The 26735-nt window shown below is 45.2% G+C and overlaps 1 protein-coding gene and 1 long non-coding RNA gene across 4 annotated transcripts in view; one reads left to right on the top strand and one right to left on the bottom strand.

The window, feature by feature from the left end:
- LOC115283910 overlaps positions 1-26735 on the top strand; it is a 53647-nt gene that overhangs the window by 13366 nt on the left and 13546 nt on the right. The window lies entirely within an intron of this gene.
- Positions 1-26735, bottom strand: part of BMX (BMX non-receptor tyrosine kinase) — a 52701-nt gene that overhangs the window by 17638 nt on the left and 8328 nt on the right. For 2 of the 3 annotated variants that reach the window (XM_029930392.1, XM_029930395.1), the window contains exons 4-13: positions 26119-26200; positions 21725-21844; positions 19508-19572; positions 16110-16285; positions 12100-12171; positions 11379-11432; positions 7929-7983; positions 6289-6368; positions 4176-4303; positions 59-133 (exon numbers count right to left, since the gene is read on the bottom strand). In XM_029930392.1, coding sequence (XP_029786252.1) covers positions 59-133; positions 4176-4303; positions 6289-6368; positions 7929-7983; positions 11379-11432; positions 12100-12171; positions 16110-16285; positions 19508-19572; positions 21725-21844; positions 26119-26200 — 907 coding nt within the window. The remainder of the gene's footprint in view (positions 1-58; positions 134-4175; positions 4304-6288; positions 6369-7928; positions 7984-11378; positions 11433-12099; positions 12172-16109; positions 16286-19507; positions 19573-21724; positions 21845-26118; positions 26201-26735) is intronic. The other variant, XM_029930394.1, reaches the window with a different exon arrangement.

Genomic DNA, 26735 nt, shown 5'->3' with positions numbered 1-26735 from the left:
GTTTTTTAACCAGAAATTGTGGAAAATGGAGTTTAAGAGCTCAAGTGTGTGTCCATACCACTTCCCAAGGACACGGAGACGGGAACCTTGTTGGCCTTGGTTGACACAGGGTGGCGGAGTCGTGTGATCATGCCTGCAACAGAATCAGCACTGTGTCATCGCGTCGTGTCACATCACATTACATCACACCAGCTCACACGCCGGCTTGGGCTCTCTCCAGGGGAGCTGGACAAGCACCACATTTGGGATGTCATGACAGAGAGCGAGGCTCCGTTCAGACCATATCTATCCTGTATCGGGTTGATTTGCTTGACTTGACTAATTAGCTCAATATAAAAGCAAAGATGAAAAGAGTAAGACAACTTTAGGTAATTCTAAAATATCCCGTAGGCTTGGTTGCTTGATGGAATCTTTCTTCCATTTATTTATTTTTTTTTAATTTTTAAATGTTTTTTAAATTTATTTTTGAGAGACAGAATGCGTGAGCAGGGGAGAGTCAGAGAGAGAGGGAGACACAGAACCTGAAGCAGGCTCCAGGCTCCGAGCTAGCTGTCAGTACAGAGCCTGACGGAGGGCTCGAACCTACAAACCGTGAGATCATGACCTGAGCCGAAGCTGGACGCCAATTGACTGAGCCACCCAGGGGCCCCTCTTTCTTCCATTTTAAAAAATTTTCCTATTTTTATTCTATCTTTTTATCATCCTATACTTAAATACATGCACACATGGCACATAAATTTGGTTAAAAAAAAAACTCCAAACACTCGACTTTTAAATAAAAATAAAAACCAAACCGCTTGATTTTTAAAAGTGGAAGCTATTACTAAGTTGCACTAACTGGTCAAGTCATTTGAATTGCTTACATCAAGTAATGATAATGCCAGGTTAAAATAATCACAGTTTTTATAGTGTTTTTAAACAACTCGTTCAAAAAATGTTTCTTGCTTAAATGTGTGATATTTTACAAGTCTTGGGAGCTGTCACACATATCCTTTTTCTCTCCTTCCTTTTTCTATATATTTATTTACTTTTTTTATTTAAAAGTATTTTTTTCAATGTTTATTTTTGAGAGAGAAACAGAGCGTGAGCGGGGAGGGGCAAAGAGAGAAGGAGACAGCTCTGAAGCAGGGTCCAGGCTCTGAGCTGTCAGCACAGAGCCCGACACAGGGCTCGAACCCACGAACCATGAGATCATGACCTGAGCTGAAGTCGGACGCTTAACCGACTGAGCCACCCAGGCGCCCCTATATTTATTTACTTTGTATATAAGTGGTCTCCAAATGTTTCAAGTCCTGAACCTTTTATCCGCAAAAAGATTGGCACACTCCTCCAAAATATGTAATTACAATGGCTGCAGTATTGGCACATTATTTGAATCACAAAACATACTCACAATAGAAAACTTCAGAGAAATAGATTTTTAGAAATATCTAAATAAACACATTAATGTCTCCTTCCTATACCCCGTGGGGTTTCTTGTGCATCTTCTGGAGTGAAATCGTTCTACTTGGAGATGTTCGTTCATACAAAACTTTTTCCAAAGGTTACTTCCTAGGTGCTAGAGGTTAAAATGTACAATTGAGGAAATTGGGACAAGGGAAAAATACAAGAGCCAAAATGAAAGCCAGGAGTAAGGCTAGGTCACCTACGTGCGTGTAATGTGGTCAGATAGACTGGCGCACATTTGATGCTGAACCCACAGCTTATTTTTACTCACTGTTGGAAAGGCATGCAGTCGTTGCGCATAAGTGACACTAGTCTAGAAAAGACAGAGGAGAGTTCCTTTTTTTTTTTTTACTTCTTTTTTCCTAAGCTTACTGAGATGTTGTTGATGTACTTAACGTTAAGGTGTGCAACATGATGATCTGACACGTGTATATGCCGTGAGGTGATTAGCCCGCAGGGCGAGGTAACGCTGCCGTTAGGAGGAATTTCTATACACAGCTGCACTGGTCAGTTAGGCAAAATCCAAAAAGAATAATAGTACCCAGGGTTGGTGAGGATGAAGGGGATTACTGTTGGTGGGGGTGTACATCTCTGGAAAGCATTTGAAAATGTCTAAATTTTATTTTTTATTTATTTAAAATTTTTTTATGTTTTATTTATTTTTGAGAAAGACAGAGACAGCATGAGGAGGGGAGGGTCAGAGAAAGAGGGAGGTATAGGATCTGAAGACAGGCTCCAGGCTCATGAGCTAGCTCTCAGCCCAGAGCCTGATGCGGGGCTCAAACCCACAGACCGTGAGATCATGACCTGAGCTGAAGCCGGACGCTCAACCAACTGAGCCACCCAGGCACCCCGAAAATGTCTAAATTTTAAATGTTCTTAACCATTATCTTAGAAATTTCAGTTCTAGGGAATTTGGCTATAGCAACACTAATATGGGTACACAGAGCTATGTGTACAGGACTGTGCATTGAAACATGTCAATTATAATGTGAACATACTGTATGTATCAACATAGGGTTAGGTAAATAAATTATGGACTAATTCTATACTAGGATCCTACGTAGCTGTTAAATAGACCAAAGTGAGCTATATGTATGTATTGGCAAGGAAAGACCGCTAAGACATTTTGAGTAAAGAAAGTAAACTGATCAGGGAACCTGAGTGGCTCAGCTGGTTAAGCCTTTGACTTCGGCTCAGGCTATGATCTCACACTTTGTGAGTTCGAGCCCTGCTTCAGGCTCTGTGCTGACAGCTTGGAGCCTGGAGTCTACTTCAGATTCTGTATCTCCCTCTCTCTCTACCCTCCTCTGCTCATATGCTTCCTCTCTCTCTCTCAAAAAAAAAATTTTTTTTTTTTTGCCTGGGTGGTTCAGTTAGTTAGGCATCCAACTTCAGCTCAGGTCATGATCTCATAGTTTGTGGGTTCAAGCCCCACGTCAGTCTCTGTGCTGACAGTTCAGAGCCTGGAGCCTGCTTTGGATTCTGTGTCTCCCTCTCTCTTTGCCTCTCCCCCACTTATGCTCCGTCTCTCTCAAAAATAAAATAAAAACATTTAAAAAATAAAAGAAAGCTGAAAAGTAGTGTGTGTGGAATGATCCTACCTCTGTAAACTATACTGTATATACAAACAGATATATAATTTATTTATATATATAATAAATAAGAGGGGCACTGGAGTGGCTCAGTTGGTTAAGCATCCACTTTCAGCTCAGCTCATGATCTCCTGGTTTGTGAGTTTGAGTACTGACAGCTCAGAGCCTGGAGCCTGCTTCAGATTCTGTGTCTCCTTCTCTCTCTGCCCTTCCCCTGTTCATACTCTGTCTCTGTCTCTCTCTCTCAAAAATAAACATTAAAAATTTTATAATAAATAATAAGTGTTCATATCAGCATAGAAGAAAATTCTGTCAGACACCAATTTGTCCATGGAGGTTTTTGCTCCAATGGTAAACATTTCTATGTTTGATGTTGGTAATCAACTTATTCCTATAAGCAAAATAAGACCGCAAATATTTTCGTAAAGAGAATCTCTAACTTCTTTTTTTTTTTAAACATTATTGACTTTTGAGAGAGAGAAAGAGAGAGTGAGCGGAGGAGGGGCAGAGAGAGAGGGAGACACAGAATCTGAACCAGGCTCCAGGCTCTGAGCTGTCAGCACAGAGCCCGATCTCATGAACCGTGAGATCATGACCTGAGCAGAGACCATGAGTCAGATGCTTCACAAACTGAGCCGCCCAGGCACCCCGAGAATCGCTACTTCTGAGTCACTCAACTCACACAACTGCATTTTTCTGGCATTTTAGAGCATGTGATGCTATATTCCAGAAAATGTAGGCTAAATATCACAGCCCATATATGGCTTGAGAGCATTTTTATTCCTACTTTCATGGTTCCCGATATGATTAAGAATATTAGGAGGATTGGGGCACCTGGGTGGCTCAGTCGGTTGAGCATCCAACTTGGGCTCAGGTCATGATCTCACGATTCGAGGGTTCAAGCCACGTGTTGGGCTCTGTGCTGATAGCTCGGAGCCTGGAGCCTATCTTCGGATTCTGTATCTCCCTCCCTCTCTGACCCTCCCCTGATCATGCTGTCTCTCTCTTTCTCTCAAAAATAAATAAAGCATTAAAAAAATTAAAAGAAAAAAGAATGTTAGGAGGATCAATAGTATCCAAGACAATGAATATTTATCAACAAGGACCCACAAAAGAACAACTGAAATAAATTACCTGCCGAATTGTGTTGATGATAGTGAATAAGCTTTGGAATGGAATCAAAGCAGTAGTTTTCTGCCAGGTACAATTTATTCTCAGCATTTTTATGGACATGGTAATGCTTGACGGTTCCTTTTTTATCACTAGTAAGGAAGAACGAATGTTAGAATGTTTTTAATTACCGATCAAGGCTTGATTAAACAGTGGTTAAATGATTACTTCAGATGCATTAATCTCAGCTAATAAGAAATCATATGCCTGTCTCGGGCTTTAGAGTGGAGCCTAGTGATCAAAAGCTTGGTTTTCCATCCAGTTCTACTGTTCGCTAGATATCTCGTCTGGTTGTAATAAAGATTGGGTGCGATCTGATGGACAGCAGTTTGCGCTATGTTTGGTTCGTAACAAATTCAGGAAATGGTTGTTGCCGTGATTCTAGCCTAGTTAAAACCGCACTTGTAAAAAGGAAAAATGGCGGTTTCTTGTTGCAAACGCCCACATTGCTCTTGGTCTCAGCGTGAAACGCATCCAGGCCCATTTGTGATGTTTCATAAAAGAGGGCTTCCATATTCATTAATTGGGATTATTTTCATTTGATTCCTCATCTATTTGCTGTATTCTCTATCTGGCCACCTTCAAAAATAAGTTTGGTGTCACGGGCCTTGATTAGGAGGACCCTGATGTCAGGTGCAGCTGAACCCGCGGGGCGGTGGCCACGGAGCTCTCAATGCGCCCTGAAGCAAATCCTCCCGATTCCTACCGGGCCGGCTTTAGCCAGCCTGTCGCTGTGCAGCCTCATAGAAGAGATGGCCCAGGAGTGGCTTCCTGCACTGGGAAATGCGGTGACTGCTTAGGGTACCTCCTGGTCTCTCAAATGGGAGATGGATACATCATAGAAATTTTTCTCAAAATAAAATTACCTTTTAACCACTTAATTATCACCAAAAAAAAAAAAAACCCATGTAAGTACCAAGGGTAGGTATGGTATGTGGAGACATCCCCAAGGCAGAGAGAGGGTCAAGCAATCCAACCATCAAAAGAAATCTTTTTATTAGGAATATTTTTTTTCAAATGATCCTAATATAGATTTGGCCAGACTCTTATCTCAGAACACTAGGAGTTCTCAATATGGACACAGGAGTCTGGTCAAAAGAACACGAACTCTGTTGTTGAAGGCCTGACATCACGTGGGTCCCTCGTTAATTTTGTGGGTGGGTCTCCGTGAGGTGGAACCTCAGACCTCTCATCCGCAAAATGGTGCAAATAAACACAGCTTTCCGGATGATCAGAAGGAACAAAACAGCTAACAGCCAATGGGAATGTGGCCTGGAAAACGCCGGCAGGGGGTCCCGATATGCGTGGACTTGCACGCCGTGCCTTTGGGTGTCATAGGTGCCAAAGCATTGGGGCGGGGGAGTGGAGTGCACGGACTTGCTCCTTCACAAGAACAGCAACCGTAATAGTAATTGCTACTCGTTTATTAAGTGCTTACTCTGCGCCAGGCACTGTTGTGATCCAATACGTGCATTCACTCACTTCACCCAGAGAACCTACTAGTCAGTGTTATTTTCCCCTTTCAAATGGGGAATCTGAGGCACAGAGGTTAAGAAACTTGCGTGGTGTCATACAGCCTTGACATGGTAGAGTCAGGAGTTGGACCCCGAGGTGCAGCTCCCAACCAGAACTCTTAACCATGCAAAGAGGACGGCACCCCGGAAGGAAACGATCTGCGGAACACAGATAAACCCATTCAACTTTCTACCAGCTTTGCACCCGCTGGAAAGACTTACTGGAGACCAGATGCTGGGGTAGGTCTCTCAGCTCAGCAGATGGCTAGGGACAAGGGTGTAGACAGGCTCCATTGCTATTTTTCTCTCTTTCTAGGCCTAGGGGCAAGTCAAGGAGAGTAACCCAAGATTCCTTTACCAAGCGTTGACTGGCATCATTCCAGAGAACAACCTCTCAAAGCAGGGGGGGAAGGCAATGATAAAGGGTCGCATTCAATAGAAATACTTTGATCCAAAATTCCAGGGTTTAAAGGCGGTGTCTTATCCCAAAATGTAACGAAATGGCCGGCATATTCAAAGGACACAAACAAAAGGTAAAAGGCAGAAATCCCTGCCATACTTACTCTATAGCCTTGCTAAATAAGGACACTGTGTACATTCCCACCTGGCGGGAATTTCTAACCATAAACGCGCCTTCTTTGCCCTGCAAAGGAAGGAAAGTGTGGAAGGAACAGAGAACATTCTCGTTATTCTTGAAAACTATAGGTGATAGGAAGATTGATCTTTTAGGTCACTGAATCGTCATTGGTCGTTAAATGTCACTGACGGTACGGGTCATACAGCAGCTGGTGCGGAAGGGGCCCCACAGCCCCACAGCTGAGCTCTCCACCTCTCGGCTCTGTTGGAGACCCTGTGCACTCCGACTCTCTCTCTGCACTTACTTTTTAACCCCCACTGGTAATTTTCTCTGCCTTCTTTAAAAATGTTTATTTATTTTTGAGAGAGAGAGAGTGCGAGCAGGGGAGGGGAAGAGAGAGAGGGAGGCTCTGAAGCAGGCTCCAGATGCTGAGCCGTCAGCACAGAGCCTGACGCGGGGTTCAAACTCATGGACTGTGAGATCAGGACCTGAGCCGAAGTCAGACGCTTAACTGACAGAGCTACCAGGCGCCCCAATTTTCTCCATCTTGTATTTGCGCCAGCCTGATGTTTCAATCTTTCAGAAATAAAGTTTAAAGCTCCACATGACTGTATCATGCCCTTGGAAGCTAGTAGAAAACCAGAGATGCAGAACAAACCCTCTGTTAACGTCCTGCACTCAACGTGGCTGTATCACTTGTGCTAATTCTAAGCAGATCCAGATTCAGAAAGCGCAGAAAATAACCTGTGAGTGTGGCAGGATCCCGAGTTAGGCGGTGAGGCCACCACGTTCTCACCAGTACCCCTCAAGGAAATCACTGGTGTGTTTTATTAGATTGAACTGTATCAAAGCGTCATTTTGGTAGGGCAAAAGAGTCTGCTCCTGGTAATTCCGTGCCTTGAGTAACAAAATCAGGGAGAGTTAGGCCCTATTATGTCTGTCGTACTCTGGCTTAGGTGCTGATGAGCAGGGTCGGTGTTGCGCTAGACCGTCACATAGGTGGCCCCCCAATAAATCATGTCCCCTACTGTGGCCTTGTGTAGCCCCTCCCGCAGGGAGGCCGGGACGGGCCACACGCCCTGCTCTGGCTAGTAGGGCATTTGCAAGTGCACCCAAAGCAGAAACTCAGCGAGTGCTTGCAGTAAACTACAGGACTTGCCTCTTCTGCCACTGCCGTGAGATCACCAGGCGGGGAGGAAGCCCACGGCAGCCACGCGGGGCAGGACTGTGGCACCGCGGTGACTGCCCCAGTCAAACCCACCCCGCCCCGTGCATCTATTGGCTACACGCGGATACCCGGGTGACCCTAAGCCAAACCTGCGAAAGTGCTGCGGGCCCGGTGGATGCACCAAATGGTGAGGTGGCCAATCTGGTTTCAAACCACTGAATCTTTTTTTTTTTTTTTTCAAACCACTGAATCTTGAAGTGGGTTGTCCCACAGCAGCAGATAATGGAAACAGAGGAAGTAGCTAGATACCAAGGGCCCGCTAACCCAGGGGCTGACCGCGCAATGACATGACTGTAAGATTAGCGACCTGGCTTCTACGAGAAGAGCATTACCCCCCCCCCTCCCAGGGGCCAGCGATAGAGAGGCTTAGAGGCTACTTCAAAAACCAGGCTGTTTACCTTTTGTCTCAGTAACTGCTCACATTGTGACCTGGAGATGTGGCCTGCAAACCAGCTGCAAAGAGAAAGAGTTGCATAGCGGAGAGTCAGTGATTTTTAACTGCACGGCTGATGACTCCACTTTCTTGTGTGTAAAAGGGGGTGTCGGCCTCGATCGGGGGTTTCCAAACCTGATCGCTCCAGGAGCTTTTATTTATTTATTTTTTTTGTTTGTAGTTAATTTTTTAAATAGTTTATTGTCAAGTTGGTTTCCATATAACACCCAGTGCTTCTCCCCACACGTGCCCCCCACCATGACCATCAACCCCTTCCTCCCTCCCCCTTCAGTCCATGGTTCGTTTTTTAGTATTCAGTAATCTCCCTTGATCTGTGTCCCTCACTCTCCCCTGCTCTCTTTCCCCCTTCCCCTCCCCATGGTCCCCTGCCAGGTCTCTCCTGTTAGACCTATGAGTGCGAACATACGCTATCTGTCCTTCTCCGCCTGACTTATTTGCAAAGTCAAGGAGCCCGTGCCGTGGGGCCTGCGTATCCTTATTTTCACACGGGCTGGCACTGAGGAATGGCTGGCCTCCTAGCTGGGCCCTAAGTTCTGTATTTCACTGTTTTGAGTGAGAGCCAGAGATTAGACCAATGCAGAATATTCCACTGGGAAAGCCGGGGTTGCCAAGGATGAAAGTTCCTGTCTTTCTACCATATATATATATTTTTTAATTTTAAAAGTACTTTTTTATTTATTTTGAGAGAGAGAGAGACAGGAAGCGAGTGGAGGAGGGGCAGAGAGAGAGGAGAGAGAGAGAATCCCAAGCAGGCTCTGTGCTATCAGTGCAGAGCCCAACACAGAGCTCAATCCCAGGAACAGTGAGATCATGATCTGGGCAGAAACCAAGAGTCGGATACTTAACTAACTGAGCCACCCAGTCACCCCTCAACCCTATATTTTTCTTGTAATAATCTGATGGAAGCACCCTTTATGGCATCTATTTTCAAAGCAAATGCTTTTCTAACAAATCTCTTTTATTTGCAGGATAGCAATAATAAGCTCCTGTGGTTATATTAACACAGTAAGAGTTATAGTGACCGGAGAAAAAGATGACATGGACCGGCCAGGTGTAATCTTTAGAAACTGCCTTTTCCACGAAGTTAGCCAAGAGTATCACGTCTCTGTACGCAGAACTCAACAGTCCACAGAGCTGTTTCTCTTGTGAGATCAATGACGTCTGTAGTCTTTTGGATTTGGCCAAAATGTCATACTAGGGAAACGAACAGGGTGTGAGGTGGGATGGAGCGTGGATTTGGGGGCTCACGGGGACCCTCTGGTTAGAAAATAACACCCGAGGAGGAAAGAAATACCTGAGAGTGGGGATGGGGCAGTGCCAGCTGGTGGGCGGGCTAAGGAAGTGGCGAGAGCCACCCACCAGCTTGGAGGTCTGGGTTCTAGACAGAACTTCTAATAAGTAGTGTACAGCTTTGGACGAGCCACTTAGCCTTTGTTGACCCGGGAATTACCCATTTGCAAAATTAGGACGAGGGTTTGGAATTCGATAAGTATAAAAGTCTCTTCCCCCCAGAAAGCTCTTCTAGTCCTACCCTTATAGATACTATATAATTAAAACTTGAGATATTAGCCAATCATTTTCTTATTAGTATTTTAAGCTAATCATAGCTAATCAAAAGACTCCTCAGGGAATATGGTTGGGGATACGTGCCCATGGGAGATAGAAGACAGAGATGGTCAGGAATAAGGAGAGAAGCCTGGAGAAGCGAGGCGAGATTGTGAGTAAGCACCCCCTGCATAGACACTTTGCCTGTGTCAGAAGTTGGCTGAGGTCTGGCTCGTTTGTTTAAAAAAAAAAAAAGGTTTCAGTACAAGGTGTCAGAGGCCTTGTCTCGAGGTATGACTTTCATCTAAACGTTGGTGACTCGGCCTTCAGTAGAACAGAATAGAATTGCCTGTGAAGTTCTGGCCACAGAACATATGCTTCAGGGCCACTGATAGAGGGAGAACCCGGGGACACCAAGTGCAGTGCAAGGGGCTGAGCCCCAGACCACACAGCCCTCTGGTCCTGATTTCCTGGCGGCATCTCTTTCACTTTGAAGAGAGCAGGTCTTTCCTGCTCGTCTCCCCGACGCACACCTCTCATGCACCATTTGAATTTAGAAGTGATGGAGAGCAAGAGTGTCTATATGGTCCTTTCCAGAGCAAAGGAAGACTTCCAATTCATCGGAAAGCCAATGAGCAAACCCACAATTAGAAGGTCACTCCCTTCGGTTGTCCTCTGTCAAAGTGCTATTAATTTTTGTGCTGGTGTTTCTCAGTCTTTTACATCTTAGTTTGAATTATTCCATCACAGGCTTTCCTGAGGGTGGATGTCGGGGGAGAAGGTAGGGATAGAGGGGAGCTAGAAGGTGCTGGAAAGGTCATGCCGTGGAGGGTTCAGGCATACAGCACGTCTTCCCTAATGTGGCACACACGCCTAGGCCCAGGCTGGGTTGGAGGTAGGACAAAGACTCAAAAAAGTGACATGTACTTCATAAAACCTCTCACTGTACCTAGAACCAAGACATCAGTGACAGCACTCAGACAAAGACAGAAGTAACAATAGTATATCCTGGTGCTCAAGCAACTTGGCCGCCATTGGGTAGCAAGTGTTGCCACTGGGTAGCAGGTGTCTGAGAGGCGCATTCTGCCCTCCCACTCCTGCCTCTCCTTAATGCCAGTTTTACATAAAGTTCAGGGGACTTTTTTGTCCCTATTTGAAGAAGGACACTGTCCTAGATGTTGGAAAGGACCTTAAGGGCCCCTCAGGCCAACCTGTCTCAGTATAGTTGGTGTGATCACACATTTGTATTCACCCTGAAGAGTCTGGTTTATGCCTGAGGTCCACGTGCAATGCTTTTTTAATGTTTATTTTTCACAGACAGAGAGTGAGCATGAGCAAGCGCACAAGCATGAGGAGGCGAGGGGCAGAAAGTGGGGAGACACAGAATCTGAAGCAGGCTCCAGGCTCTGAGCTGTCAGCACAGAGCCTGACTTGGAGCCTGAACCAACGAACCATTAGGTCATGACCTGAGCCGAAGTCAGACGCTTATACAACTGAACCACGCAGCTGTCCAGGTGCAATGTTTAATAGAGCATTTCTCCATCAAAATGTCATATCTTGTATCTATGAGGACAAAGTGAAATGCAGGGAACTCCAGGTATTCAATAAATCCAATGAATGTGGATAGCTACGTTAGATGATCCAGACTGAGAAGTATTTCCCTTAGTAACATTCTAGCTCATTATCACCTGTCATCCAGATAAATGGATTAGAACCTCATGTGACTTTGCCCTTGTAAATACTGCCTCCTGAGCAAGACCAAGCCATCTGCTTTAATGCCTTTGGGGAAGAATAGAATAGAAACACCTATGTTAGTTTTAGAGTTATACAGAGGACTTTCAAAACTCACTCATAGTCATCCAGGTTTTCCTCTTCTTCAGATGAACTTGACTCGGGGTATCCCCTTAAGAAGAGAGGAAACGACATAAATGCAAAAAAACCACCGAGAAATAATGCAATCACCCAGCAACGCAGTATCAAATCCCGCCCTGCTTCCACCCCGTAAATAAAATGCAGACTGTTAGGGTTCCCTCTTTGCACTTGGGAAGTATCTGCAAAGTGAAGAGAGAATCACTCAGAAGTGGAACTCATGCCCAGTTTAGTGAGAAAATGGCTCTTCGATACAGGAGGCCACCAGGAATACGGATTTGTTTGACTCTTCTGAAGAGCAGGCTCATGAAATAGATGAACGCCTTCGGGGGCAGCTGTGGCATAACGTTACAAAAAGTGTTCAGGTTGTGGGCAGAGCTATTCTTAGAGAAGAGTTACTCAGCTCTAGGTGGTTTTCCCTCCCGCTAGAGATGCCCAAGCCAGGTGTCCCATTGTTCGTGCTAACACCAGTGGATATCACGACTGATGGACAGGAAATCCAGGGTGAGGAAGACTGTAACCGAGGAGCCATCGGTTCAGACCAACTTAAGGGTTCAGAGGGGCAAAGTACGTGAAATTTTTTTTTGGCTCTTATTTACCTTAAACATGACGTCTAGTTGCAAAATGATTGCAAATTTGGTTAGTTTTCCTGCAAATGGAAGCACATCCTAGGTGTAAAGGAATATCAGAACTCGACTTACCATGACATCTTTGAGGTGCTGTGATCTGCAACAGCCCGTTCCCTCTGGTTGCCGCTTGCAAAATCTTCACTGCTACAACAAAGGATATATTTCATAAATTTATGTTTATTTATAAATGTTAAATGCCCCAAACAGTTCTGTTAGATATCTTGTAGCTTCATTTAACGTTTTGGCCTGTCCGCTTCACTTGGTTTGGGAATTTAAGCTAATGAGTCATTTTCACATCTTTGTCCTTGCGGGGACCCCAGGAACAAGCAGTAGTTTGACGGTGTTCCTGAATAAAAGAGAACTGTTAATAGGAAAGTTGGATTAATAAATCATCTTGTCTGGGTTTGCCCTGATTTTCTCATAGATACGCAAGCATTCGGCCACTTAATATATTTTACAATGTTATTTTCCTCTTGGCTGTTGTGATTGCCACTAAAAGTCTTAAAAAAACTGAACTTCTAACTCTGTGTGACACAGATGGACCCACAGGGTCTTTGTCACCCTCTGCCACCCATCATTTTCCCTCTTTCGTTTGGGGCGTGAAGCAGAGCATGAGCAAGTGCCTGCCTCTCTCCAAGTCCAAAGGCTATTTTACTTGCAATGTGGGACCGGTTTCCTGTTTGCCTCCAGCTCACAGGCTCTTTTTCAAAACCACACTTCTCAGTGATACGTGCAGCTTTTTTACTTCATCTCTTCATAAGACAACTCTTATTTTACTTTATTATTATTATTCTTTAAGTAGGCTCTGTGCCCAATGTGGGGCTTAATTCACAACCCTTAGATCAAGCGCCATGTGCTCTACTGACTGAGCCAAGCCGGTGCCCCACTAAACTTATTTTTTTTTTTACATTTATTTATTTTTGAGAGACAGAGCATAAATGGGAGAGGGCCAGTGAGAGAAAGAAACACAGAATTCGAAGCAGTCTCCAGGCTCTGAGCAAGCTGTTAGCACAGAGCGCGACGCGGGGCTGGAACCCACAAACCGTGAGATCATGACCTGAGCTAAACTCAGACGCTCAACCAACTGAGCCCCCCAGGTGCCCCCACACAAAACTTATTTTAAATTGCTAAGCAATTTATTTAGCTTTTATGTTGTTTTCAAGAACATTCAGAGAATGTCCACCAATAGTATATCTCTTAGGTTTATCCATGTAATAGAACACTATGCAAACATTCAAAATAATCAGGCAGGTTGCGTACCAATGTGAATGTATCTCACCCTCTGAACTGCATACTTACAAATGACTACGATGAGGGGGTGCCTGGGTGGCTCAGTCGGTTGGGCATCTAGCTTCAGCTCAGATAATGATCTCACTGCAGTTCATGAGTTCGAGCTCCGCATCGGGCTCTGTGCTGACAGCACAGAACCTGGAGCCTGCTTCAGATTCTGTGTTTCCCTCTCTTTCTGTCCCTCCCCCACTTGCATCCTCTCTCTCTCTCTCTCTCTCTCTCTCTCTCTCTCTCTGTCTCTCAAAAATAAACATTAAAAAATTTTTAAAAGAAATGACTAAGAGGGTAAAATGTATGTTATGTTTTACCACCGTTCAATATTTTTCAAATTAAAACTTAAATATCCTCATGTATTTAAATGGGAAAAAATGTCCAAGATGTGATGTGAAAAGAGCAAGTGACACAAAATACTGACTGCGTGGTAAGGATCTAACTTTGTAATTCTCTATACACAGTAACATGTGCATATGGAACATTCTAGAACAATGTACACTGGCTATTCTGCGATCCATGAATGCTTTAATGGAAGCATGCATTATTTCACTACTCAGAAAAAATTAAAAAGCACCTCAACTGAGGATAATTGATGAAAAGTATTATCTACTTCCATGAGCTGAGAATCATGGCTACATTTTAAAAATTCAATCTCCATGAAGACCTTTCAGCAAATCTCATCATTCACTCACTGATGTAATGCTACTCACACAAAGATGTGATTAATCAATTCTTGGTTCAGATAACTAGCTTTCTCAGGTTCTAGGGGAAAATCCAAAGTTGGGGCTAAATCTTGGGGGCAAAATTTAAGGGGGTGTCAGAAAAACTCAGCAGTCATGATAAATGGTGTTTTCATGAAATATTTTAAAAAATTTTATGTTTACTTTTGAGAGAGACAGCATGAGCAGGGAGGGGCAAAGAGAGAGAGAGGGAGACACAGAATCTGAGGCAGGCTCCAGGCTCTGGGCTGTCAGCCCAGAGCCCGATGCAGGGCTTGAACCCATGAACCGTGAGATCATGACCTGACCCGAAGTCAGATGCTTAACTGACTGAGCCACCCAGGTGCTTCATGAAATATTTTTTTAAATAACTATTCATGCAAAAACTCCATGGTGAACAAAACGATCACTTTCACTGCACACCTCCCTCAGCGGATCCCGGGGGCTTCCAGCAGTGAGGGGACCTGGCGCAAAGTTGATGTGACAGCCGGTCTGCTAGGATCTAAGTGTGCTGCTGGTCTCCTTCCCCGGGAGCACTGGGTTGCAGGCAAATCTATGTAACACGTCCCCTCAGGCACCCGGTGTAGATGAATACACCTGGATTCTAGCTCCGCTTTCAAACCAAAGGTACCACAACTTGCTACCCTGAAAGCAACAACAGGAATACACTCAAATTCTTTCAAGTTCTGTGCGGCCCGTGACTGTACTGTGGGTACAGTGAGGCATTTGCTTTATATTAAAAGGATGAGGATGGAAAGAATTTAAAAAATCAGAGCCCAAATCAAAGAAGGAGGTACAGTGGAGTCAGAGAGATGTTGTGCGTCTGTTGTGCAGAGAGATAGACGTGGGCGCCCTGTAGGGACACTGATGACCGGCGAGCAGATGTCAGATGGTGAACACGGTGACGGGGGAAGTCCGAGGCAGCAGACATGGAAGGCTGCTCCCTGACCCATTCTCTATTGCTGTCTTGCGATTCAATTCAGTCTTTACTGAGCATCGGGGACGGGGCCGGTTTGGTCCCAGACCCTGGCGAGGTACACATTTTAGGTGCTGCCTTTGAGGCAGTTTTAATTCTGCCTTTAGGTGGAATCTGGCCATGTGTAGCAACGTGGATGTACCTCGAGGGAGTCATGCTACGTGAAATAAGTCAGCAGAGAAGGACAGACACCATATGTTGTCACTCATAGGTCTAACAGGAGAAACCTAACAGGGGACCATGTGGAGGGGAAGGGGGAGGGGGAAAGAGTTAGGGAGAGGGAGGGAGGCAAATCATGAGGGACTCTTGAATACTGAGAACAAACTGAGGGCTGAAGTGGGGGAAGGGAAGGGGGGATGATGGTCATGGAAGAGGGCACTTGTGGGGAAGAGCACTGGGTGTTCTATGGAAACCAACTTGACAATAAACAATTAATTAAAAAAAACAACTTAAGACCAGGGGTGCCGGGGTGGCTCAGTTGGCTAAGCGTCCAACTCTTGATTTCGGCTCAGGTCATGATCTCAAGGTCATGAGATCAAGTCCCTTGTGAGGCTCTGCACTGATAGCATGGAGCCTGCTCAGGATTCTCTCTCTCTCTCTCTCTGAACCTCTCCTGTTTGCATGCATGCGTGCGCTTTCTCAAATAAACATGAAAAAAATTAAAAACCCCAAAAAGGTGAGAGGGCTGGTCATATCAGGAGAGGTGGTGGCGTACATCCTGAGAAGCGGCCGAGGACTTGCCGGGGGTGTCACTTGTCATTCCTAAGCACAGCACAAAAGGAAGCCCACCCTAAACTGTCTCATGTAAAGGATATATTTTAGAGATTCCGAGTTCTGGCACATAAGGGTGTTAGGGGGAATGGAGGAGAGAAAGACGAGGGGATAAAATGCACGAGTATTGCTTAGCTGACAGATCAGATCATCTAAATGGAAAGTTTATGCTGTTCTGTCCCAGTGGGGCCACTGCGTCTCCAGGCTCCCGGCTCACGCTCCGAGCCGCAGCTCGGACAAGGCCTGCAGGGACAGCTTTGAGGCTGGGGTCCAAGGCGGCACGGTAACATCTCTCCTACACGTGGGCAGCCAGACTAAAAGCTCAAGTTTACCTTTTCAGTTTTCTTACTTGCCACCAGTCAGGGTAGTCTTCCTTTGGAAGATGCTGCAAATTGACGTTTAGCTGGGAGCCATAGTTTTTCTTGGGGTCGCTGTCATACTGGGCGACAGTGGTACTTGAAGATGGTTCATTCATTCTGAAAATAGGAACCGCTCGAGGAATCTTCAGCTTTGGAGGACAAGAGATTTTATTATAGTGAGGCACAGATTCGGGCAGTGAGAACTCACAGGCCTAGTATATTAGCTTTTAAAAAGGAAAGGAGGAGGGAAAGAGAGGAAAGAGTGCAAGAAAGATGGGAAGGAAGGAAAGAAGGAAGGAAAGTAAGGAAAGGAAAGAAAGAAAAATAAAAGGCCAATACTAAGGACTGGCAAAGATATGGACGGAAGTGAAAGGCTGGGCGTGCACATACCCTATGATCCAGAAAGTCTACAGGCACACCCAACATTGAAATCAAAAGACGTGAAAGAATGTTCATAGCAGAATTATTTCAATTAGATAAAAACTGGAAACAATCTAAATGCCCATTCAAAGGGTAAAAGAATGAAGATATTTTATACTAAACAGAATGCTACGCTTCTGGCCCTGAAAATGGACAGAGGGCCAGAAACCAAGATGTGTAGGTAGTCTCTAGAAGCTGGAAAAGGCAAGGAGATAGATCCCCCCGGCCCCCAAAAGCCTCTACAGGGACTACAGCTGTATGCGCCCATTTTATTTTAGACTTCTGACTTTCAGCACTTCAAGAGAATACATTTGTGTTGTTTTAAGTCACAAAACCCGTGGTAATTTGTTACAGTAGAACTATATACAGCAGCGAGAAACAATTAGAACCATACCCTAAACTCATAAGACAGATAATAAATGACTATATGCTTTAAGATTCCACTTATATAAAGGTCAAAACCAAACAAGTCATCTATGATGTTATAAGTCAAGCCAGTGATTACTATCACTGGGATGTACTGACCAAAAAAGGAACATGTGTAAGGTACAGAGATGTGTTCAGTTTGTGAAAAGGCAGCAAGCTAAACACATAGGACTTTTATACTTTTCTAAGTGCATTATCCTTCAATGAAAACTTCACAGAACAATATATAAGTTCTAAATTTAAGTTTTCATACTTGTAGTTTTACTCTTGGTCCAGGGATCAACCTCCTGGAAATTTTAGTTATCCAGAACTCGGCTGTTTATGAGCTATGCCATGGTTCTGTCCAGAGGTAAATGCGATGGAAAGTTCCCTCAATGGAAAGCTGAACAGACCAGCCAGAATGTGGATTTTTAATTTCCTTAGCTCTGCAAAGTCATTTCTCTCCTGAATGTTCTGATAAAAACAAAACAAAGGAGAACATGCTTTTCATGATACTCTCTCTGATCCCTGATCCCTTAGGGCAGCTTACAATCAAAACAGACTTAGAAACCCTCAGCCACTGATTTGCCAAACTGATCATCTTCGGCACATTTCCCAAAGAATTCCTTGCCAGAGATTAGGTGCCACGGTTTCTGGCCCCTAAATTATCCCCTGCTCTTAGATTTGTTTCAAACAAATTGTGTTGGATTGTCATTTGCATACTTTAAAATTTATCCTTTATCAGTGTAGAATTCAGTGACTTTTAGTAAATTTGTCAAGTCGGGCAACCGCCGCCACAGTGGGCTCCAAGCACGTGGCTGGCACTCCTGTGGGGCCCCTGTGCCCATTAGGGGCCACTCCCCATTTCCATCCCAGCCCCAGCAACCACGCCTCGACCTTTTGTCCCTGTGTGTTTGCTTATTCTGGACATTGCTCTTAGGAGTTTTCTAAGGCCACAGTTTCCAAACTTCAGGACGAGAGCATGCACCCAAACCAAAATGGCAGTGCTGCTGATAACAGAATAAAACCCTCAGGCCTTCATAACTGTATGACTTTCCTTGGGCTGCCATAACCAATCGGTATGCATCTGGTGGATTCAAACAACGGAAATTTGTTCTCTCCCAGTTCTGGAGGCCGGGGGCCCGCCATCCAGGCTTTGGCATGGCTATGCTTCCTTGAGAAGCAATTGACACAATTTAACCTACTCCGGAAATGGATTTCTTTTTGTCCCTCGTGCTGGTTCACAAAATTCATATGGTTTTGACTTAGAGAGAAGTGTGTGTGAAGGTGTACCACTGACAATAAGTAGCCAAGACACCAGAGAGCTGATGGACGGGCAGAGACCCCTTTGCTTTGAGGATGGCTTCTAGAGGATCATCAGGAGGCCATTTTATGTGTCCCCTGGCACGTGAGGAGGCCGACCCCTGTCTGCGAAGCCTAAAAGCCAGAGGCTAAGGCTACGAACCCCACAAGGCAGAGCAGAAGCAGAGCAGTAGTCGGTAGTGAGAGAGTGAGTGAGCCACAGACAGTCTTCCTAACCAGACCAGTCCAGGTTTTGTTTGTTTTCCTGTAGGCCAACTCCACCCTTGGGAGAGGGTTGGCTGGGAGCCATCTTGAAAGGAACTCTTCCCGAGATGGGTGAACTGGCTCAGCAGAAATGTGAGGACTAGAAACCCAAGAGCCAAAGGTCCAGACATTCCCTGTCATAAAACTACATTTGGATCTGCCTGCTAGTGGCACACCCACACAAGTAGCCCACAGGCACCCCTGTCAAATCATGATGGGATCAGGCACATATGACTGGTTTGCATTACACCCCCTCTTCCTGGGGCCCGACTGTGAAAGAGTCAGAAGTTTCAGCTTCTCCATGACCCTCGCCCGGAGCAGGCTGCCGGCAGATCTACATCTGACCTATGTGAAGGGGAGACGTTGTAACTTGGAATGATGTTTGGAGTCGTAGGACTGTAACATTGGATGGGACAGTTTAGAGGTTCTTCCCGTGACTACGAGGCATTGGGAAATTTTATTTCAAATGAGAGGGACTGGAAAACTACGGAATCTACCAGAGATTCTGTTCAGAGACAGAGAACAAAAGCCCACCGAGTGGCTTTGAAGGGATAATGGAGGGAAGGAATTAGGTTAGTTTCTGCTTGTGCCCTATGGGGTCTCGTTTCTTCACTGGAGTGTTCACAGGAGGCCCACGTGGCCATGCTGGTGCTGGGGGACGAATGGCAGTAAGTAACAGCTACCCGTTATATGTGATGCCATCTTAAGGACTTCTCCCGCATGCACCCATTTTTTGGTGACTATGAGAAAAGAAAAAGTTGGAAAAGGCCCAGGTATTAAATACAACCATATAAAATAGTACCGCGACTCGATATTTAAACTTATCCTTGGATACAGCCATTGCTATTGGTGACAACTGACGGTCTCCCTCTGTTTGCTGAGCCTCTGAATGAGGCCCATATTTTCTAGTCTTCAATCTGACAACTAATAGTTTAGGTCATAGATCCTGACTGCAAATCTTTTTTAAAATGCTGACTTACCACTCTGTCCGGGAAGGTGGGAGCTCTGTGTTTCTCTTCACGGGTTGTGACGTGCAGATCAGCATCTGGAAAGCAAAGCTAGGTAGTATCAGAGAAAACATTAAACAAAGCAAACATTTGGAGTGATGTGACTTTCCCCTGTAACACCAACTCAAACACCACTCCTCTGCCTATGGCCATCAATATTCTCCCCAAACGGAGAAAAAGTTCAAGTTCCTCTCAGTCCTTTAAACTTTTAATTTATATCTCATGTCTACCCTGTATTTGAAATACAGACGTCTAATCTCATTGGCCAGTATCTATGAGCCTTGGGTCAGAATTCAGGTCTGATTCCTCTTAGATCGACTCATACAAGATGCTTATATGTAGCTGATTTATAAGTAAACAAACCTATCCTATGCTTTCTTCCTTTCTTATGGTAGTTGTTGGTTTCTCTTTCCACTTCCACATGTGGGTAGATGTCCTGGCCAAGGGGGTGAAGCCGTCATGTGCCTTATAAGCAGAGTGGCCATGTGGTTCACTAACCAAGCTGGAACATTCCTTCCAGGGACAGGTAGGTTTGAATAATTATGCCAGGTCCCCAGCTCCAGAAAGAGACTGATCCAAACTAACTGGGGTGCATGGTGAACTTCCTCAGAGGCCGTGTGCCCCAGAAAAGGAGTGGTCTAGGGCATTTTGGAGACAGAAGGAAGCAAAGACTCTCAACTATTTCCTTCCTAGTAACTGCACCCAGGGGCTGCCCTCTAACTCAGCAGAGGAGCCCAAGGCAGGAAGTTACACTTGGGCAAATAGACAACATCATAGTCACTCGTGAGCCACAGCACCCGCAAATTCTGTAGTTTCCTTCGGAGGCTGGCAAAGAGCCTGTTGCATCCAGAAGGCATGGCAGATGCCATCCAGGCAGAGCCTAGGAAGATAATCCCAAGGCAGGGCTCTCTCTGGCCCTTCTTCCTGCGTCTTCCCAGAGAGTTAGGGTATGGTCAGAGCTAGAATCTGGCCTGCTGGATCATGCCAGATCAGGAACAGAATAAGTGGGGGATATAACTAATGCTGTAAGGAAACGTTATTCCTTAGTCCCTTACAGCATAGGGAGGATCCATACACCACGATTTCTATATAGTTCATTAAATCACTGTCATTGGTGAGTATAAAGGGCAACGTGGGTACGTAAGATTGATAAACGTTCATTGTGTGGTCTAATGAACACGTGTTCATTGATTTTGTTGCCAAATTGCTAGTAATACCATCAATGGGACTGTCCGCTGTGAATATGATAATAGAGTGAATTTGAATAACTCATGTCCCCGTGGCTCTTACACTTCATGAAATGGTAGCACATTGTTCATCTCATTCAATTCGTTCAAGTTGGAATCCAAGCACGTTTTATCCAGGCTGGTTAAACCGTTCCCAGAATAAGTTCTCCTTTTTAATGTATTTGCAACTTCATACTGGTAAACAATGATAAACGTCTAAAATACGTGGGACTGTGTCACCTAAGTGTCCTGGGGTACTTACGTGATGGGACCCCATATGGGCACAAGCAGGAAACAGTTAATTTCTTCCCACTGCTAGCCCTTCAAAGCTACTGGGGGGCTTTCTTTCCTGTCCCCAGATAAAGCCTCACACAGATTTTCTTAGGAATATAACTCTGGATAGAATCTGATTGCATTTAAGGCAAACTCTTCACTACCTTCTATGATGTCCATAAGAAATCAATAAACACGTCCAGAAATGGCAAATCCTTTAAATAGACCTTTTAAAATTTGGCTGTCCATCATTTTGGTATATATGGTATATTTTATCCTTGGATATATGTTTTTTTTAAATGGCGGTTTTTTAGTTTATTATTTTAGGTTATGAACCTTGGTGCTATGTTCACCACATTCTACACATTTGGAGTTTATGTCAAACCAGAACGAATTATGGGAGGAAATAAACAGCTCCTTGCTCGAGTCTTGATTCCAATTTAAAAACATGTTTCTCATGAAATGAATGCCAGAGGTTAATGTTGTTGTTATCTTAATGAACATGACTCAGTCGACCCTAGAATTGGACTTCATCTGCCCACGAGCATTTTTGAGGCTGCATTTTCATGATCTCAAGCCAATCTGGCACATCTTGTTTTCCAGAACTTGGTGAGCTATTCTGGAACTTGGCAGCTTTGCCCAACGGGGCACCGTCCACCCGGGGTCCAGCCCAACAAAAGGTTCCCATTACACGCTTCCCAGAGGGTACATCCTGGGGCCGCTTTGCAGCTCTGCTGACAGCACAGGAACTTCCCATCCACGAAGAAGCCGCTGTGGTACTTGATCAGCAGGTGGGGGTTGCCCCTTATCTCTGGGGAGCAGACAGGAAGAAAACACAGCATGAGCAAACGTTGGCCCAAGAGAAGAAACACGTTCAGCAAGTGCTGTTATCACAGAACAATAAAAACCTTATTTTGCCAGCAACCAGGGGAAGAGCAAACGGTTCCCAAAGGATGTGTCTTTCACTCAGAAGTCAATAAGCCAAAAAAAAAAAAAAAAAAAAAAGAGTTGAACCTGGCATATCGTGAGAACAACACAATAACTCATATCAGTCTTACCCAAAAAACTAGAAAATGTATATACAGATCAACTTGGTGATCTAGAAATACATCCTTAAAGGTAGTGAGGGGGTTATGGTACATGGTGTTCTCTTGTAGAAGGAGGCCAGAGGATAGGACCAAATCTTAGCAAGAAGAAAAGAAGGTTCTAATGAACACGTACATCCCCCCCCCTCTTCATTTTGAAACATTTCAAACACACAGATGAGTTTGAGGACTAGTACAATGCATGTCCATATACCCTTCACCCAGATTCATCAATTTTTAACTGTTTGCCACATTTGCTTTATCTTTCTCTCTGTACATACATATTATTGTTATTTAAAAATTTTTTTTTAATGTTTTATTTATTTTCGATACAGAGAGAGACAGAGCATGAGAAGGGGAGGGGCAGAGAGAGAGGGAGACAAAGAACCAGAAGCAGGCTCCAGGCTCTCAGCTAGCTGTCAGCATAGAGCCTGCCGCAGGGCTCGAACCCACGAACGTGAGATCTGACCAGAGCCGAAGTCAGAGGCTTAACCGACTGAGCCACCCAGGTGCCCCACATATTATTATTATTAAAAAATTTTAAATTATTATGTTTCGCTAACCATTTGACAGTATGTTGCAGATATCATGACCTAAAAAATATCACCCATAAATACTTCAGCACATAACTTTCGTTAGCAGGGACAGTCCCTTACACAACCATAATACGATGATCAAATTCAGGAAACTTAACGTGATACAATACTATTAGTGAATATTCGATATTCTATATTGATCCAACGGTTCCAGTAATACCCTTCATAGTTATGCACTAGTTTTCCTTGATCTGGAACCATCCCTCATCCCTGCTTTGTCTTCCATGACTTTGACTTGTTTACACTAGAGAAGGGATGGTTTGTGGGGCTACTTTTCTAGGAATACGTGCATATTTAAATATATATATATGGGAGTAGGACAATGTTTAATTGAAAGAAATGAAATTCTAATACTGGAGTAGAATTCCACGTCTACACCAAATTAGCCTCTCTCAAGATACAGCAGAGAAACCCCACAGGGTCTTAGTAGACAATAGTTCCAGAAGGGTCTCTAGGTGGGGAGCGCTGGTTCTATATGTGACTTTAATTCTTCTTCTTGATTTTATATTCATCTTAAGGATTCCTTATTTTCTGAGAGTTCTGCCCCTCCGTTAGAGCCCTGATTCAAGGAAGCGTTCGGAGATAATCCAGTCTTTATGTATCCAACCTTTATGCATCCGGCACAGAGTTTGGCTCAGAGTAGGCGTTTCAGTAAACAGTGGGCCTTAGTATCATCATTCCCATAGTTTAGCTCAGCTCAGCTCAGCTGCAAGCACTGGCATTTAAAAAAAAACACTTTACTAAATATTAATGGGAACTAAATGGGAAGTTCACAAAAAGTGAAAGGGGTTACGATTACAATACACTAGGGGCACCTGGGTGGCTCAGTCGGTTAAGCATCAGACTCTTGATTTCAGCTCAGGTCATGAGATCGAGCCGTGGGTCAGGCTCCACACTGAGCCCGGAGCCTGCTTGGGAGTCTGCGTCTCCCTCTCTCTCGGCCCCTCCTCCGCTTGCTTGTGCTCGCTCTCTCTCAAAATAAATAAATAAATAAACATAAAAAAAAAAAGATTGCCACACACTGGTTTTTGACCTTGGTCCCAAAAGGCCATTGCAATTCCTCGGGCACATTACTTGCCTTCCTGCTCTCCAAGCTCCTGCTGCCCCCCCCTCCCAGGGGGGCCAGGATTCCTGTTATTTCCTACCATGCGAATTTCATTTCCTGGGTAACTGACTCTTTTCCAACGGAGTCCAAAAGTCCACGTTGTGACACTCCTTTGTTTTGCGGTGGCGGGTTGGCCAGCCTGACAGCTGATACCATCCCCCTCTCTTGTTTCCTTCAACCTGACAGAACCTCACCCACCTTCTCTCTTCCTATTTTCCAGCCTCCCTTGCACAAAGAGAAGGCCGTGAGACACAGTTCTGGCCAGTAAGACACGTGCAGAAGTTTGCAGAGGATGCTTCTAGAAAAGCTCAGAGCATTTCCCAGAGCCCCCCAGAGCCTTTCCCAGGTGGCAGAGCAGATAGCTAGGAGGGGCCGGGGTCTCTACCCAACTTGCCTGGGCTGCTGCACCGGCCCTGGGCCATTTCCCTCTGGACTTGTTAATTGTGTGATGGGAAGGAACAAACCTGAAGTTGTTTCCGCCAGCGTCTGGTGTCTTTTTAAAAAACATTTATTTATTTTGAGAGAAAGAGAGAGGGACGGAGGGTAGTGGGGAGAGAGAAAATCCCAAGCAGGCTCGACGCTGCCAGCACAGAGCCTAATGCGAGGCTTGAACCCACGAACTGTGAGATCACCACGTGAGCCAAAATCAAGAGTTGGAGGCTTGACTGACCGAGCCACCCAGATGCACCTGTTTAGTGCCCTTTTACCTGCACCCCCAAGCATTACTAACTGTACAAATGGCTTACGGTGTGTCTGTGGTGGCACTTAGTGATAGGGCCTCCCTGGAGTTCTGGAAGGGGCTAAGAGATTCGCCTTTGCTTCCCTGTCTCTGCTTTCCTTCTTTCCCATCTGCCTTTACCCGCGCTTCCCAGGGCCTAACCCAAACCTGCCTGGTACATATAGTTCCAGAAGGACCCAGAAAGGACTCTGGGGCATGACCAATACCTGCACCCAGGAGGGGTCCACATAGCAACTACTCCTAGGAAGTCCCCCACCTCCGCAGAGGAGACTGAATGGAAAGCAGCATCTCAGACTCCTCCTGGGGGCCCCACGGGAACGGGCTCACATGTGTGTAGGATACTTTAGTGTATATGTGAGTCATTCGTTTGTAGTTCACGATCACACAAGGGAAAAAGGAATGTGACCTCCCATGTTACAGGTTGGGAAACTGAGATCCAGAGACGTGAGGTGGCTTTATTAGGTGACACAGCAAAGCGGGAAGGATTGGATGTGGATTTGTCTGTCTCTAAGAGGGGTCCCCCTCTCACGCCAGCGAGCTGGTAGCGGGCACAGGGAGGCTCCCCCACTTGACTGTCCGACAGAGCAGGTGGCTAAACCCTTTCATGCAAAGGGAAAGGGAAGCCCTGTGTGTCTGGGGAACAAAAGGGTGTGTTTGCACCAAAGTAGAGTCGGTGGTTGTCTAAAGTGGTATAATTTGAAGTATACGGAGAAAGAACCTGCATCTAAAACTTAAATGAATTAAAACAAAACCACACCCTGCCCGGGGGCTCAGTACCTGAAATCACACCAACAGAGTCATTCATTTGAGTTACATACTGTCCTCACTCTATGACCTGCCTTTAAAATGAAAATATCACAGGGAGAAATATCATAGCACGAGATCACTGACAATTTTCTCTCTTCTGCCAAAGAGCAGCCTAAGAACCCCTGAGTAAAAGCTTCATTAAACCCCCAGTTTTGCCTCACATTTCTGCCGCACTGGGCAAAAAGCTGGGTTCGGGCTACGAACTTGTGAGTTCTCCATTATTAGGTCTGTGGCACCAGCCATGTGTCTTTAATTCAACTCATCTGAGAAAGGGAGAATACCATGACCCCCTTCCATAGAGAGGATTGCTTAAGAAAATATTTTACAGCGTCCTTGGCACGGTAGTTGGCATGTGCTGAGTACCTGGTAGGTATTAGATATAACCTTCTGTAAACATCCAAAGTACAGTAGCCACAGGCCCCGCGGGAGCCTAGACTTTGCCCTGGTAAAGGCACAGCGGGCGGAGGGCAGGTGGTCTGGCTTCCTCCACGCTGCTGGGAACGCACAATAGCTGCTCTGTGCAGGGCGGGAAGGGGATCCGATCCACAGGCCCCTCCGGGGAACAATGAGAATGCAAAGCGAGAGCAAGCATGGCACAGTGTCTGGGGTTCCTAGGAAAAGCAGCGGATTCTCCCTTGGCAGTGGGTGGCTCAGTCAGTCAAGCCTCCAACTCTCGATACTGCCATATCGGTCCTGCACTGCGCCTCAACGGAACTCCATTGGTGGCTCCCTCTTGCGACTTTTCAAAATTACCTTTTTGCAGTGCTTTCAACCACTGACTCCGGCTCTCTTCGTTTGATGCGTACACATAGAGAAGCCCGTCTTTATAGACGATCTGGAAAGGAAAAGATTGGGTTCATTGAGATGTAATGGCATGCGCCGTTCATTCCGATGCAACTGCTCATTTTCTGGCATCCGAAAGAAAAGTTGAGTTTGTGTATGAAATATGCGTTAGCTCTGGAATTAGATGAACAAAGTCTAGTCGTTTTTAGCCTCCGCCCCTCATTTTGTTGTATCCCAGACACCTCTACGTTTGGGGAAATCACAGCGATGATGCATCTGCCATTAGTGAACACTGAGGTCCCAGGGGCCCCAGCATAGATGCCCTGGACCACGGAGAATTATAAAAGCACAAAGTGTTAGATATCACGGGTGTCTTAGGAATGTTCTGGTCCATCCATCAACCCAGGGCATGGCTCTCTTTATAGCCCACTGGAAAATGTTTACCTGCTCTATCCTTTAAAGTATCTTCAGGGATGAAATGTCCTTTACTTCTGCTTTGCTTGTTTTAAATGTTGGAACATTATAATGTCTTTCCCAGATCGTTCTCTAGTTTATTCCATTTTTGTGGGTGATACAGACCAATTATT

The sequence above is a fragment of the Suricata suricatta genome, chromosome X (genome assembly GCF_006229205.1).
Source record: "Suricata suricatta isolate VVHF042 chromosome X, meerkat_22Aug2017_6uvM2_HiC, whole genome shotgun sequence".
NCBI lineage: Eukaryota > Metazoa > Chordata > Mammalia > Carnivora > Herpestidae > Suricata > Suricata suricatta.
This window is presented reverse-complemented; position numbering and strand designations above follow the sequence as displayed.